This window comes from Hippoglossus stenolepis, chromosome 22 (genome assembly GCF_022539355.2).
Source record: "Hippoglossus stenolepis isolate QCI-W04-F060 chromosome 22, HSTE1.2, whole genome shotgun sequence".
Lineage (NCBI taxonomy): Eukaryota > Metazoa > Chordata > Actinopteri > Pleuronectiformes > Pleuronectidae > Hippoglossus > Hippoglossus stenolepis.
In genome coordinates this window covers 4,299,742-4,315,640 of record NC_061504.1, presented here as the reverse complement: position 1 = coordinate 4,315,640, position 15,899 = coordinate 4,299,742, and the positions used below count along the sequence as shown (strand labels likewise).

The following is a 15,899-nucleotide window of genomic DNA, read 5'->3' as shown; positions in this document are numbered from 1 at the left end:
GCTGCAGGTGTAAATTAGCAGGATGGCATTTAAAGTTGATGTAGGCCTACATCAACTTTAAATGTCACAATATCAGTGTTGTGTTTACTGTGGGGAGAAAATCTATTCATGCAGGTTTACAATAGAAATGTTAAACATCTATTATTTCAATGAATACCCTCAGTTCCAAGCACCTTTCTCCTGTTATTCCAAAAAGAACCAATATAAAATATTCAGAGGAATATCTGGGTGATGATGCCATTGTTTGAAAAGCAATAAAGCGCGAGGGTGTGCGCAGTGACACATTCAAGACTGAATGTGTTTCACATTACCTCTGTTAACATTAGGGCTTAACACAATTCATTTGAAAGCTTGACGGGAAGAGGGCAGCGGATGAAAGTCTGTGGCGGCGTCCAGCAGGTTTCCCTCTCTGTGGCCTCGGGTTGCCAGTCGCCTTTTAACAGGCCGAGCTCCAGGCCAAGAGGTATAAAATACGGTAGTAATCCAAGATGAAGGGATTTGGGGATTATCACTACATTTTCTCAAAGTTGCGTGTTGCAGACTGGATTTTGTTTAAAAGGTAGAGTGCGAGCCAGGACGTCTCCTGAGGTGACCATAAATGGAGAAAACCCCTGGAATCTCTGCGGGTGACTGGTAGAAAGTGGAATGCGCAGCCGCAGGTGTAATAAAAGTTTTAATAACAGAAATCTTGATTTTTCGGACAAAAGAAGTGAAATACAGAAAACAAACTAATCTTGATACTAATAAATTACAGAAACACATGAGATGCATCACACTTCTCACAAATAAGCAGCCAGACGTTAAGATCACATGACGACCGAATGTACACACCTGAGGCACACAGAGAGGGGAGGGGGGGGTCTGTTTTCATGCCACATTTACACCGATATACCGAACATCTATACACTTAGAGTATCACACGATATCGCCCACCATTCAGCGGAGAGGAAGGGACACAGTGGACTGAAAGATCGGCAAATAAACCCGTGCAATGACATTAATATTTTCACGTTTCATTTACAAATACCATATTTAAAGAGGACTTGATTTCCTTGCAGTATTAGCTGTATTAATGGCAAGTCTCTGAGGCTGCATATATTCATATATTCAGGCTTTGTATCAGTTCAACACACCCAGAGTTGAGCCAGTGACTCAACCATGTCGTAACGAAGAGGAAAGAAAACAAGTTACAAATAAATTGAGTATTGTGTTATCTCCAAAAAATATGAAAGACATAGTGAAGTGATGCAACACTTTTCAGTTTTGTGAAAGGAGCAGCGACGGTGCACACACTGCAAACGAATGTTCATCCGGGACATCAACAGCAGGTTTCAAGAGAGACATTTATAAGTTAGGAGATTTTGGGGCGAGGAAGGGTGAAGCTAAGGGCTGTGACTGGCTGAGAAAGCTGTCATTCAAACAAGTAACATTAAAGGACTTGTATCTCTAATTGTCATTAGAGGCTGGAACCATAAAAGAAACTGGGAACCGGGGCTGGATTAACCTGCAGGGGGGGCTAGGGTTAGTCTGGATGTTAAAGGAAATCAAGACTCTGGTCTTTCTGGGGCTGGTGTCACACTTTTCTAGAGCCCACGAATCACAACAAATTGAAAGGAAGCACCTCCGTCTCACTTTTCTTCGTCATTCGCTGCTCTTTTCACAAAACCTGTTCCAGTACTACCACTCTACAGTCAGTTCCTGCAGAGCACTGCTCAACTTGAGGTAGTTACTAGTGAACTTTGCAGCTCAGTTCAAATTGAGTCAAATCAACAAATGTATCAGGTGTGTTAAGCTACGATAAAGCAGCCGAGCGAGAGACTTTGTTATAAAACATTTTTAAAACCCAAACAAGCAAATAAACCTTAAATCATCTGACATCTGGTCACTGATTTTGATCTGACCTAACACATGAGCATACGTATATATATATATGTATATATAGATGCACATGAACATATGTATATGGATGTAGTTGGCAGCAACTACATCCTGAACTGCATTTTAAACCCAAAGTGCACTAAAACTGAGAGAAGTGACATCAGAGTTAACCTTTCATCGTGACAGACATACTGGTAATTCAACTGTGTGGACAGGCCACCTAACGTCTTTAAAGGTAACAGACACAGTGCTCAGAGTCAGTTCATCAGTGATGTCACAGCCGTTATTGCGTGGCACATAAGGGACAGTGAATCCTCATGGTTTAGTTTATGGCTTATCACATCGCAGTATAACACACTAAGTGGTAGGTATCTTTACAACAAAACAAAAACAATATGATTGTAACTGTCAGGGAGTCTCACGACAAGATGCTAATTTGGTCCGTTTTGACACAGTGCCAAAGGCGCTTGCAAAAAAGTGCTCAGTGACGAGACACTGGATTATCTGCAGATCAGTTTTACTTTTCCAAACAATCACTGGATGCAGATTTATGACGAACGAGACAACACTCAAAACAACAGGTTTGGCAAACTGAAATGGCGATAAAAGAAAATATCACAAGCATAGACTTCCTGGTGTTTGAACGTGAGTAGGCTGACTGATTGTTTGCTGACCACGCCCTGTGTTCAAAGCATAGACCGTATATAAAGATGGACGACACGACAACTCCCCAAATGTGAAGCCAAAATATCTCGGACACCCCCTGGTGGCTGTCTGCAGTATAGGTCATAAGTCCTAACAAAAAATACAAGGTGCAACTCAAGGACATTTTTCTCCTTGAAGTTTGGTTTTAACTAGTTATTTTATGCTACAAAAACAGGAAAAAACACCGTGATTGACAGCTGAGACTGACTCGTAATTGGCTGAGCACATGTATGGGCGGGACTTTGATATTGTGGCTCCACTCTACGATCACTACTGTGGCTCCGAATGACTGAGTCCAGGGACACGACGTTCATCTTTATAAACGGTCTATAATTCAAATAAAAAATACGAAGCAGACGTGTAAGAAACGGATTAGATAGTCGATACATGAGCTACAAATATTAGCGTGTTTGTTTGCCTAGCTTACTGCTAACAGTCGTAATGTTACTTTAACGGTAAAGAAGCTTTTCACACGACATTATTTTAGTTTTACTTCACATAACGAAGAGCATTCATGACACATACCGGCGAGTCCTCATTTTAAAAGTGAAACATGTATTTGGTTACAGTGCTGTGCGATGATGAAAAGCTAAACTTGTGTAGCAACAGCAGCTAGCAACTTGAGTTAGACAAACAACTGTAGCTCCACACACTGACGATAAAGATCCGATTATTTTTGCTCCAGAGCAACTGTTTGTTGAAGTAAAACTACAAACCTGATCATTGCTTCGTAACATTATTCGTTATGTTGAGTGCATTTTATTTTGTCAAGCTAACAAAGCTAACGCACACGGAGCATTTTTAGTGCAATGAACAAGCAATGCTAGTTTAAAAAAAAGGCTTGGTAAAAATAACGACTTGTCTTTAAAAACTAAATGGGGTAGAACTTATTATTAACAAAATTATTGCCAAGATGAGCGGCTCTTTTTTAGTGATCGTATCATTGATAATCAGAATGGCAAATTTACAACTTAACACACACACACACACACACACAGCCACACACGACATAGATTTTATACAGATTCATGCATTTGTATAAATGTTATCTTATAATAAGGACCATTATTATTATTATTATTATTAATAAACGTAATACTTTGGAAACATGACAGGTCCATTTAAACTCTATACTGCACAATGAATGTTCCCTTTTACACTCTTTTTCATATTTTTCGTTTTTGTCCAGGTCCATCTAAACCAAATAGGAGAAAAAAACATATCTCTGCTTATTCAGTTTTCTTTCACAGAAAATTATGGCGCCAACGACCAGACATCTTTATGTCCAATTCATAGATTATGAGATTGTGATTGTGTTCTGCATGAAAAGCAACATATACAGTCAAACTCTCTCTGGAGGCAACTGTTGCACCGAGGCTGAAGGAAATATTGTTTGGGGGAAATAATTCACCTTGCCTCATTGTTGTAATTTCAAATTGTAATGTTTCCGGTATAAGATGTAATTTGGTGATAACTATAAGCAACCGAGAAAGACAATTCAATAAATAATAGGAATTAGGTTTCTATCACCTAAATACATTTTTACATAGATCATAATAGCGTAGGTTGCATCTTAAAAGCAGATTTGGAAGGAAATTACCTTTGGGCTTATAACAAGTCCTGCATGTGGGTACCTATGCCATAAAGATGTTTCTAACAACATGTGTTCAATATCATTTTCATCAAAATTTCTCTAAATAGTTAAGACCAAGATTTATGTTTGACTCTGTTTGACTTTACGTACTGTACATTCATTTACGTGCAGTTCCGAAGCAGGATGAAAGTAACTGATACAACACACACACACACACGCACACACACACACCATGCGACCAAAAGCTAAAACAGGATGCTAAATGATCTGCTGTCCCAGCTGACACTGGTTGTAGAGAATAAAGGAGAATTAAGATGCGATGTTACACGACCAAACCAAATCTTTTTCTGTCTGAATGAAGCACATAATTAGTCTCAAGATATTACAACCTCTCCATTTACCTTTAAACACATATTAGTAGATCGTATTTTACAAATCCCCAAGAAAAATACTCCATAGTGCTACTCACTAAAAGCACGAAACATCAAGAAAAAGAAAGATCGCAGGGGGAAGATCTGAGCTGTGATGGAAGACCATGGCTGCGAGCCAGTCCAGCATTTGCACCTTGTGAAATCACAAGCTCATGAGTTGGTTCGCTGTCTTTGTTTTCTTGACCCAGTGCAGACGGGATGTTTTTTTTTTTTTTACTGCGTTGTTAAAAAGCACTTTGGTAGTTTTTCGGCCAAGGTAAAGGAGTAAGCCAATGTGTGTCTACAGCACGTGGATGTCTGAGAGATGTGCTGGAAAGACGCTTGAAAAGGTCGCTGGTGAACCGTGTGGACTCGGTGAATTTCTCATGAGCTCACGGGAACAGATTCAGATAAGTATATTGCTGTAGATGTTTGGAAGCCGCGCGTCAATTCAAGTCCTGGAAATAAATTCAAAATAAATATAGAAATAAGTTAAACATGAACAGTAAACAATTTCACTGGTTGGACGAACAAATGAAGAATAACGTCTACATAGCAAGCAGTACCAGCAAGATCATGATATACACTGTAGTTATTTAACACTAGAAAGGCCAAACTCATTAACTGCCTGATGATTTGCATGCAAGAGGGCATTCACATATTTGTACTGATGCTGCACTTCAAATTACAGCATCGACTTTAAAACTTTTTTTGTTTACATGAATCCTGCAGTGCTGTTAAATAAAGAAATACAAGGAATTATGGGTAAAAGGAGACAGTTGCACGAGTACATTGGGAAAAATCTGCTAAATAAAGGCTAAATTTATGACTATATGGACCTAGTGTATGTGTTTATATTTTCTTAAGTGAACAGCACTGTGGAGTAAAAGTAACAGAAATGTGAATGGGGTTTGGTTTGATTCTGCGTCTGCACTGGTATCCCTCATCTCTTAACATCTCCTGTGAAGAAAACAAACACAAATATGTCAGCTTTTAAAGTTTCACTCATCACCGTGGTGACCTTCATCTGAAATCCGTTTGGCCTTTCTAGTGATAAATTTATTGTGGATTTGACGACAGCGGGTCGCACCAGGTGTTTGACTTCACAAACATGGAGAGAGAACAGGAAGCTGAGGCTCGGAGGAGGAAAGAGACTCCATTACAGATTAACCCAGTCAGGGTTTGGTTTTTTTCTCCACACCTGACGACTGACAGGAAGAGGAAGCTCCTGGGAAAGTTTGTTAGTCGGAGAAGAGGCTGGCGAAGGACTGTCGGAGGCTGCGGATGGTCTCGGCTTTGGCCTCGTCGTCAGTCACACTTCCTCGTAACGTCTCTGTGAAGGAGTTGGTCAGTGACTGGGATTTGCTGAGAAGTAAACAGAAGACTAGTTAGAGTTTCTACATTTGTAAGAAAAGAGGACAGATGACAAGGTAAATCCTGCATGTAATATTTACTTTATAAATGTTCACCAAACCACATTCAATGTAGTTTTGTCAACAATTAAGGTCTATCGGTAAAAAGGAGACTCAAGTGTCCTATCTGACTCTGTGTCTCCCCCTAGAATCAGCTTAGGGCTATTTTTGTGATGAACATTAATAACCAGAATAAAACCCACAGTACACCTCTTTTAAAGGGCCCTTATGAATCCATAATTAAATTCACTTGATCCAGATGTTAATTTGGATCGGCACCAAATTACACACACTCATGAATATCAGTCCCCTGAACATGTCTGATAAAAAAAATAAATCAAGGTCCATGCATTATTTTCTAATAAATCAAGAAATGAAAAACGTCTTTTGTCACAGTGTTTAAGAAAGTGAACAGAAATGTTGTTTTTGCGTTATCAGGCAAACAAACAAACACAGACGGAGGTGAATCAACATGTTTAAGGAGAACTTTCCCTTCCTCACATGCAAACAGTAATTTAAATATTTATGAAACCTAAAATACAGGCTAAACAACGTTATTGACATTTAATAATTACATCCTCTAAACACGATCTTTAGTCTGGGACTCACTTTAGCTGTGGCGACTGCTTCTGAGCTCCAGGCCCGGAGGCGGCGGGGATGGGACCGGGCTGGAAGGCCTGGCTGGGCGAGGTGGAGGCAGACCGGGCTCGCTGAGGTGACCCCTGGGCTGAGGAGGACGGAGAGGCGGAGGAAGAGCGCTGTCCTCCTGCAGGAGATACACACACATTTATATGTGCATTCGTTGTTTTGCTGCACTGCATCACTGCAGAAGCAAACTGTGAAATGTTTTCTTACCTCGTTTGGGCTGTGTGGTCTGTTGATGCGGAGACAAACAAAGTGAGACATGTTAAAATGGATGAAGAGGTTTAGCATGTTTGCGTGTTCTGCTGTTACTTGCACAACTACTACAATAATTATAATTTATTCAAATGTTTTCAATGGCAGTAATGAAATGGAATATTATTATTAGAGATGTTAAAGGTGGTCAAGAAATAGTAGTAAAAGTAGAGGTAGCAACATAATTACACCCCCCAACATAAATAACAGACTCAAATATTTGTATCTGTATATTTTATAATCTATTACTTCAGTGCACTTTTACCAATTATTTTCTATAACATTAATTGTCCAACATGAGGATTTATATACTGTACCAAAGCCTATCCACATTTTAGGTAGTTTTCTTTAGTGCTTAAAGTATTAAAATGTTAATATAGTGAGTCTAAAAGCACTGGTAATATCCATGTGAAGGTTATATTTTCTTACCCTATAGTCCATTTAATGGTGTTAAGGTATTATATGGTAAATTAATTAATTTCTAGTCTTATCGACCACTGAAAGCGCTTTAGAGTACGAGTCACATTCACCCATTCACGCAAACACACATACAGCTCTTCTACATGCAGTGCCTTGTGTGTTGTACCTTTACAGTGGAAGGCTGAGGTGTGGAGACTCCCAGCAGCACTTGGGCCATCTTGTTGATGATCAGCTCTGTGATCAGCTGTCTGTCTTCCTCCACGTGTTCACCAATCAGAGGCATGGAGCTGTCCATCACCTACAGAGACAGACACAAAAAGAAACAGACTCCTGGTCAGCTCATAACCTGAATGAATGTCTGCCACTACTGAATTAGAACCTCATCCACTAGGTGGCACTGTTGCATCTCTTATCATGAAGATCAGATTGTGTTCAGCCTCCGAATGATGTCAGTGATAATGGACTTGGTGGGGCTTTGCCAGCAGTGATGAGTCATTTTTACAGAGATCACATACACGCCAATGCTCCTCACAGTATGAGCTATAAGCTACGCAACACAATATATCACCAGATAGACTGAGGGTGACACTGACATCCCGGGCTGAACCCACACACTCCCACAATCCTCAGAAAGTCCCTTCTCCTGGATCTGTGCAACTACACCCTCCAGTCAATGGAGCTGCAACAACTACAGTAGAAGAGTTAACAGGTTGTTAATCAGAGGTTTCAGATCCTATAGAGAATCAGATTCTTCTCACGTTTGCTTTTTGGTCTTTTGAATCCTCCTATCGCTTTAACCTCACATCCTGCATTGACAATAAATCACATAAATCCAGTACAAGTAAAAATGAAACTTAAATGATTTACATATTAATAAAACATATTAATAAGAATAACAACACACATTTTATATAGCAATTTCTTTCTTAGTTTGTCTAAGTTCAGCAGCGGGTCGGGGGCTCTGATAGCAAAAGTCTGGTCACCCGGTTATGAGGTGAGACCTGGGAGTAACCAGCAGGGCTCCATCCGCAGATCTGTGGTCGAGAGCACACCAGGCCAATAAATCTGAAAGATGTTTGGGTGTAAGGCCTTCAAAGTGAGCTATAAAGTATTCAAATCAATAGGAAATTCAACAGGGAGTGAGTGTAGGGAGGCAAGCACAGGGGTGATGAGGCAAAAGGGTTTTGTATACCTAGTTAGGTGCATTGCAGTGATCAAGGTTAGGAGAAATGAAAGCACGTACAATGTTTTGTAAATTAAAATGGTTTGAACTAATTGACCTTTTCTCTATCTAAACCTGAAATGGTATAATTTCATTCCATTCCTTAAACTGGTGGTGAAAAGGAACCAAGATTGTAATTAACATTGAGCTGCAGATAAAATGTGACTCCATCTGTAAATATTATGTTGCCCTGGGCATGACTTGGAAGGACACAGACCACATCCATTGCCGAATTGACAAATAATAAACCTAAAAGAAAAAAAACACAACAACTTTCCCACCACTTGAGGACACATGCACGTACACGTGTACTGCAGAACCACAGAGTACACGAGGCCCTGAGCCCCGCCGCCCTCCTCCCTGAAGACCAAAACAAACAGGAGCAGCGGAGTGTGGCTGCTGGTACTGCTGGTTTGGGTGCAGATGCCTGGAGATGTTGGATGAGGCTGCTGCACCGCGCCCCAGCCACAGGCTGTAAACAAAGCGCAGGGCATGCATGCATGTGCTGATCCCCTCGTAGACAGTGTACACCAAGCAGAGCCACATTGCGCTGCAGAGAGTGTGCAGAGCTCCCATTCCAAACAAACACTGTGCCAGCTCACTCAATGTGCTTCTCCCTCTCTGCAGCTGTTTTTATTAGTGGCATCAGTTTTATTAAATTGAAAGCACTTTATTTGTCTCTCAAAAGGCAATTCAACCCTGATTTGCAAAGGTGCTTGTGGTTTCATTAAAATTAAATTATGTGACCTTTGATGCACAAAACACTTCTGATGTACAGTACATGCTTATAATGTAGAGCCAGAGGCCTGTAGTTTATAATGTTTCACCCTTGAATGTTTCCATATAGCAGCTGCTGTTCTTGGGCCTCGGCATGTTAAACACCATTGGGAATATTTTAGGATCATGCAGAACAACCTGGGCTGCAACAATTTGTCATTTTAATAATCGTTCAACTGATGACTGAACAATAATGTGGGAAACACCCATTGGAAGCTCTAAGAGCCAAAGGTGACTTCCTCAGATGTCTTGCTTTGTCTGACTAAAACTCTAAGACCTTGACATTGTCAATTTGAAAACAATCTAAATACAGTACATTTTTACAAGAAGCTGGATCAAAACAACATTTCTTTCACTACTTCATTTGATCAGCTGTAGAACCACCCAATCACCGGTTTGCCACATGAATTCCGCAATCAGCTACTGTCCAATCACAGCTTATCGGATGTCACAATGCATGAGACAGTGCATGACACTGTAGTATGAGCTACAATCAGCACAGCTTGTTTTTTTTTGAGTTTCCAAAACCAGTTCTAACCGCAAATGTTAGCATGCCCCGCTAACTTCTTGCTACCTTGTAATGCTAAATGTTAAATCCACTTCCGGAAAATATGAACAACTAATTAAGTTTATCTTAGCTTATGATTAAGTCGTCTACATAGATACAGCAGAGAAAATCTGCCAGCATTTATCTTATTAGTCTGCAAAATGGACTATTACAACGATAAAGGAAATCTGCTTCTGTCTGCATCTGTCTGAATTGTTTTTTTGAAGAATTTGAATCTTAAATCTGTCAGCGTGGTCCTGTGAACTCACTGGATACGTCCCGCTAGGAGCACGAAGCTCGACAGGTATAGACACAGTCACGAAGGGAAGTGGAGCTCAGTGAATGCTTGATTAGAAGTAGCACTTACGAGTAAAATTAGATTGTATATTACAGTGTAGCATCAATAGCTTTGTTCAAACATGACCGAGCAAAGCCATCCTCCACCCGACTCTATGAGGTCTCCTGGTGTTAAATCATCATGTTTCATAAGGAAATGTTCAATGAGACCTGATTATTTCTTGCCCTGAGAATGTAAAGTAGATTTTTCCAAATCCTGGGTTTTTATGTAAGAGTGTTGCAGATCAGTTTGAGATCTCACACACTGGGTTCATATGGTCCTACCACGTACCAGAGAACCCTTTAAAGCCCTTCCTTTTCTGCGTGTAGCCACCTTCTTGGCTAGGATTGGCGGCGAGGTAGGGCGTGGCACAGCGTTTTGGCCAGTTGAGTCATTACCACAGGGGACCGACCGCCAGGCTCCACTTCAAATGGTGTGTGGTGGCAAGCAGGGTCGGGATCCACCCTGCTGATTTATTGGGAAACAGAGTCATCCTGCAGGAGACTGGAGCTGCTATTGGCCTTTTCAGCAGTGGAACAGAGAGGTGTTATTCTGCACTTTTATTGAGCTGCACAGTGTTCTGTCTGGACAATGTACCCCACTGTATAGGAGGGTTCAGACAGCACAACATGTGAAATGTGCTCATTGAAAATTATGGTGCAGGGATGGGCAGGGGTGGAGGGGGGTGACGTTTCCCTGGGAAAACAGCTCAAGCTTTAAGATAGCGGTGCTGGTGCTACTCCCTCTCGCCAGCTTCATGGTTTTTATGATCCATTAAATGTTTAAACCAGTATCTGAGTTTATATGATTCAGCTGTGGATCCTTAAACCCTGTATCTTGTTTCACCACTCTGTCTCAGTATCCTTCAAACATTGTCCAATAAATGTGTTATTAATGATATGTCATGTCATGACCGCTGTCTCAAAACCATCATTTCTTGTCAGATTAGTTGTGGTTTATTCGTCAGTGTTGTCACTTTTTGCTGAGTCAAATACATGCCACTAAAATGCATGCTCATTTATCACTTTCCTCCCTGTTAAGTGTCAGAACGTCACTATTTCCAATCCTGTCATGTGACTATAGCTGTGATGTGTTTTTTATTGTTTACTCTAACAAAAACATTGTTTACTTCACTCAAAATATCAATATTGTTAAATAAAATACTCTGTTACAAGTAAAAATTGTGCTGAATTGTAGTTCAGTAGAAGTTAAGAATTAGCAAAATGTACAGTAAATAAATGTGATAGGATATCCCCTATTGGAATGTTTTATTCCTTTGGGTAATGAATTTATTGTACAGTTTGCTCTGAAATGTGGACGAAAAGTATACTAAACTGAATTTAAATGGAAAACTCAAGTGCTGGGACCAAGCTATTGTACTTAAATACAGTAAATCTGAGGAAATAAATGTTGCTTTAATTGAGTTTGACCTAATGACAGGACTTTATACAAAGTGAAGGGATTAAAAAAGAAATGAGAATTCATCCCATGTGGACATGAAACTCAATTTGATGACAATCCTGTATCTTGCCATTGTTGTGTAGTTAAATTGCCTCATAATGTTATGTTGCATGAAGTCATGTCAGTATTCTAATCCATCCATCTATTCCCTGAGGGTCGCTGGAGCCAATCCCAGCTGATGACATTGGGTGAGAGGCGGGGCAGACGCTAGACAGGTTGTCAGTCAATCACAGGGCCAAGATTCAGGAACAAACAACCATCCCCACTACGTCAGTTGTATTTGATGTGTAATTGTATCACTGAGTCGTGTTGCACTGTTATTTTTAGCCATGTCATCTCGATTTTCTATTGTCACATGTCAAATTGTCATGTTGTGTAATACTGTCATGTCAGTTGACATTAGGTCTGACTCTGTGCTTCCTGTGTCCTGATGTTGTGGGAGATCAGGTCACGTCCTCCTCCTCTGGACACAGTCTCTACTCATAAAGCTTGAGATTGTAAACTGTTGAAGTGCCAGTGAGCAGCTCATTACTTTTCATTAGGGAGAGGTGTCATGGCTGATGTCTTTGTCTGAAACAACAACAAGAATTCTCACTGTGATGGACCAACGGCTCGTCCTTGTTGCGGTTAATTAAATTCCATCGTGCCGAAGAATTGGAGAGAGAGACGGCGAGATAGAGTGGACGAGCAGGAGGAAGTGGCTCGCCAGGGAACATTGTTACTCGACTGTGTCACTGGTCTCTCTGTCCAAACAGTCCAGTGCTAAGACAACACGTCTCTGGGGAGCTGGTAGATATTTCCTGAGATAGTTTGAGTTTTAAAAAAAAACTAGGGGGGGGAGATATTTTCCTACTACTGACCTCACCCAGTGCAGAGATAAAAGGAAGTGTGATGTCATGTTCTCAGCCTAAAAATGGGCATGTGAGACGCCCAGGCTGTTCCCTGAGATCTGAGGACACAGGAGTCCGATGTGAAAACAAAACTGACTGTAGATAATACAGTTCATCCCCTGCTTATAACCCTTAAAGATAAATTCCCCTACATATCTTCCTCTTACATGGTGAATCATCAGTCACTCCTTTGTGACGACAAAGGAGTGAAATACAGAAGTAAATAAAAGAATAAATGCGGAAATAAATAAATGTAGAAATAAATAAATAAATAAAAGTAGAAAATACAGAGATAAATAAATAAATGAGGAAATACAGAAATGGCCTTTTACAGTGAAAACTGTATTTACTTTTTCATTTATTTATGTATCTAACTATCTATTTCTGCACTTTTGTCCCTGGTATTCTACTGCTGCATCTACGCCCAAGCCACTTACTGATTTCCTGTTTTGCAAAGACCCCCCCCCGCAGCGTGACTGATTGTGCATGAGCAGTTTTTTTTTTATGTGCCAGTGGAGAAAGTGACGACAGCAGAGATAGCAGAGTGAGAGCTCTTACATTTGAGAGGAACAAGTCGTGCCCCTCAGTCTAAACTCAGCTGTTTTGTTGCAGTGTTGCGTTCTCGGCTATTTCAGTCTCCTGCAGGTGTAGAGATTGCCGACTGCTTTTACCATTATGTTTTTCTTCCTGTATGATTGTTGAAGCAGCACCTCTAAAAGGAACATTTTGTACTTCTTTCTGATGGATATGTTCACAACCAAAGACGGATGAAATAATGTTTGTCTGCTTCGTTACAAAACAGCTTAAAAAATACAGATATAACCCCCATGTTAAAACCAAACCTATATTAACAGTTTTTTGACCACTTAGCTGCATCAAAAACAAGCTGTAAACACAACAGAGACACATCATCACGTCAAAACGAGCACACCAGCAGATACAGATCAAAACTGGCTGATTTTGGTCGAGAGGTAGGGTACTTCCAGGACAGGTCACCAGGATGACATACCAAGACAAACAACTATTCATGGTGAATTTAGAGTCTCCAGTCAACTCAACCTCAATCATACAAACTCCACACAGAAGGGATCAAACCAAGAACCTTTCTTTTGGTGAGGCGATAGCAGCTAACCACTGTACCACCATGTCACCCCATGACTGAACCAAAACAGTGAAATTGTGGGCTGAATAACGAGATGAAAGATGCAGAAAGATACATTTCTTAGTTTGAACGACACCTTTCACATGATACAGTCATTATATTAACTGTCAACATGAAACAGGACTGAGTCGGGCAGCTTTAAACTCAAGATCCACTGTAGAAGAGACACATAAGCCCTTTTATCTGCATAGAGACTAAAAGCTCCCTAAAGGTCAGAGGAACCACAGAGCTGGATGATAACTCCCTGTTGGTTCACTAGTATGAGCGACACCTCTTTATCATGTGATGATACAGACCACTGAAAGCATACATCTGGCATGTGTGGCTGTAGAGGGAACTGAATTGTTCCCAAACCCCAAACAAAGAGCCAGGCCTAATTAGTTGTATCAGGTTGTGCCACTGCAATTGTATTTGTCTAAAAACTTCAAACAACAAGTCGAATGTCAAACTTAACCAGAGGCCTGAAATAAACAGGCGGTGATAGCAGACACCGTGAGTCAGCTGTTGACTCCTAATGTTGTTTTCATTGTGCTGCCTGTGTTTGGTCTACAGACGAATCATTCTCTCAAGGCTCCGATGATCAAGTCTTGCTACACCCTTCCCCGTTGACTTTCACCATGATATGAAGAGTTTAATCAGAGGAGATTTCAAGTTTTCAAATGCACACCCGGTGCATAGCATAATCTCATAGCAAGTTTGCAGCCCCTTTTTCCTGCGGACTGTCTCTTTAAATCATCATCGTCAGGCCTCAGACTTGGGTTGGGGGTTATGCTGAAAACAGACTGACCTCGATGATATAGTCGTTGCCGTCTTTTCCGTGGACAGCCTTCACTGCACAGATATCTAGGCCACCAAACATCTCAGCACAGGAGTCCACCCACAAGCGATATCTGGAACACAGTGACACAAATAACCGATAAGCCCGTCATTAAATCTAATATGCTGTGGAGATACCATGAAGGAGGGGCTGGACCTCACAGGACTCACAGATACAAATAAGCTTTAATTCTCTAATAAACCTAATAAAAGACGTTTTGCAAGACAACCGCATTTAATAACAGAGTATTAGGGTCACAGTAAAGAAAAAATTCACAGATTTCCTGAATAATGTTATTACGAGAAATCGGTTGAAAATGACAATAAAGTTGGAATTAAGAATTAATTAGTAATATCAGAAGAATAAAGTCATAATATTAAGAGAATTAAGTTGTAAATGAGAATAAAGTCGTAATATGACAAGAATAAAATTAAAAATGAGAATTAAGTAATATAATAAGAATAAAGTCTGAATATTTTGTGAATAAAGTTGTAGTTGACAATAAAGTCGTAATATTCCGAGAATATATACTCTGTCTTAGCATTGTCAGTGTTACTGAATAAAAGCTAGATGTCTTTGAAGGTATAAAATATACAGTAGACAGGTCTGCATATTCCCATCACATCACTGAGTCACTGCTCACCGGTCAGTCATAGCGATCTGTTCCAACATGGCCGACCCTGTGTTCGCCTTCCAGTTGCCAGAAATGGACGTTCTCCTGCAGATAAAACAGAACCATCAGGAAAGAGGCAACGCTCCACCAAGAGTCAGTCACCCACAACGGGCTGAATGACAAAGCCCATGGGAGAAACAATCAGCGATGATAATTACCATCCCCACCTACGCCGTGTGTGTCAGAGTCGTTTCAAATGCTTTCATGGTGAGACCGGGGGAAACGAGATGAGATATGGCTTGGCTGCTCTGTTTAACTCCCTGTTTTTGGTCAAATCATTTCTTAGATGCAGAGACTTGAAAGTTAAGAGGGTGTTGACTCATATTCTGTGTTTCTATATGCTCGACTAAGTTTACAGAAAATGGTCTCTAGCTTCCAGATGGGTGTGAGGGTTTGAAGAGGGAGTGGGCCTGAGAACTGCCTGGAAATAAAGCAGCACTCTGTGAAATACACGCATACATCATAATAAAAGCTGATTACTGAACATAACTTTTTTACAAACTCAATTTGTGTTGATACTGACTGATGGATGCTGGCCTCTGATGTCTGTAAACTGCATACATTTCCATTTATTCTTAACAACACATAACAATCTACGTACATTGTGGCGGCTAATATGATTTTCCAGGTAACGATTCTATTGGTTGGGAAATTTTGACAGACTTGATGTACAAAAAAGCACAAAAAGCAGAAGAAG

The 15,899-nt window shown here is 40.5% G+C and overlaps 1 protein-coding gene across 1 annotated transcript in view; it reads right to left on the bottom strand.

Annotated features, from left to right (window-relative positions):
* Window positions 1–660: 660 nt before the first annotated feature.
* Window positions 661–15,899, bottom strand: part of LOC118101442 (synapsin-3) — a 103,720-nt gene continuing 88,481 nt past the window's right edge. Inside the window, exons 10-15 of the mRNA XM_047338524.1 lie at window positions 15,173–15,247; window positions 14,500–14,602; window positions 7,483–7,614; window positions 6,855–6,873; window positions 6,609–6,765; window positions 661–5,952 (exon numbers count right to left, since the gene is read on the bottom strand). Coding sequence (XP_047194480.1) covers window positions 5,829–5,952; window positions 6,609–6,765; window positions 6,855–6,873; window positions 7,483–7,614; window positions 14,500–14,602; window positions 15,173–15,247 — 610 coding nt within the window. The 3' untranslated portion in view covers window positions 661–5,828. The remainder of the gene's footprint in view (window positions 5,953–6,608; window positions 6,766–6,854; window positions 6,874–7,482; window positions 7,615–14,499; window positions 14,603–15,172; window positions 15,248–15,899) is intronic.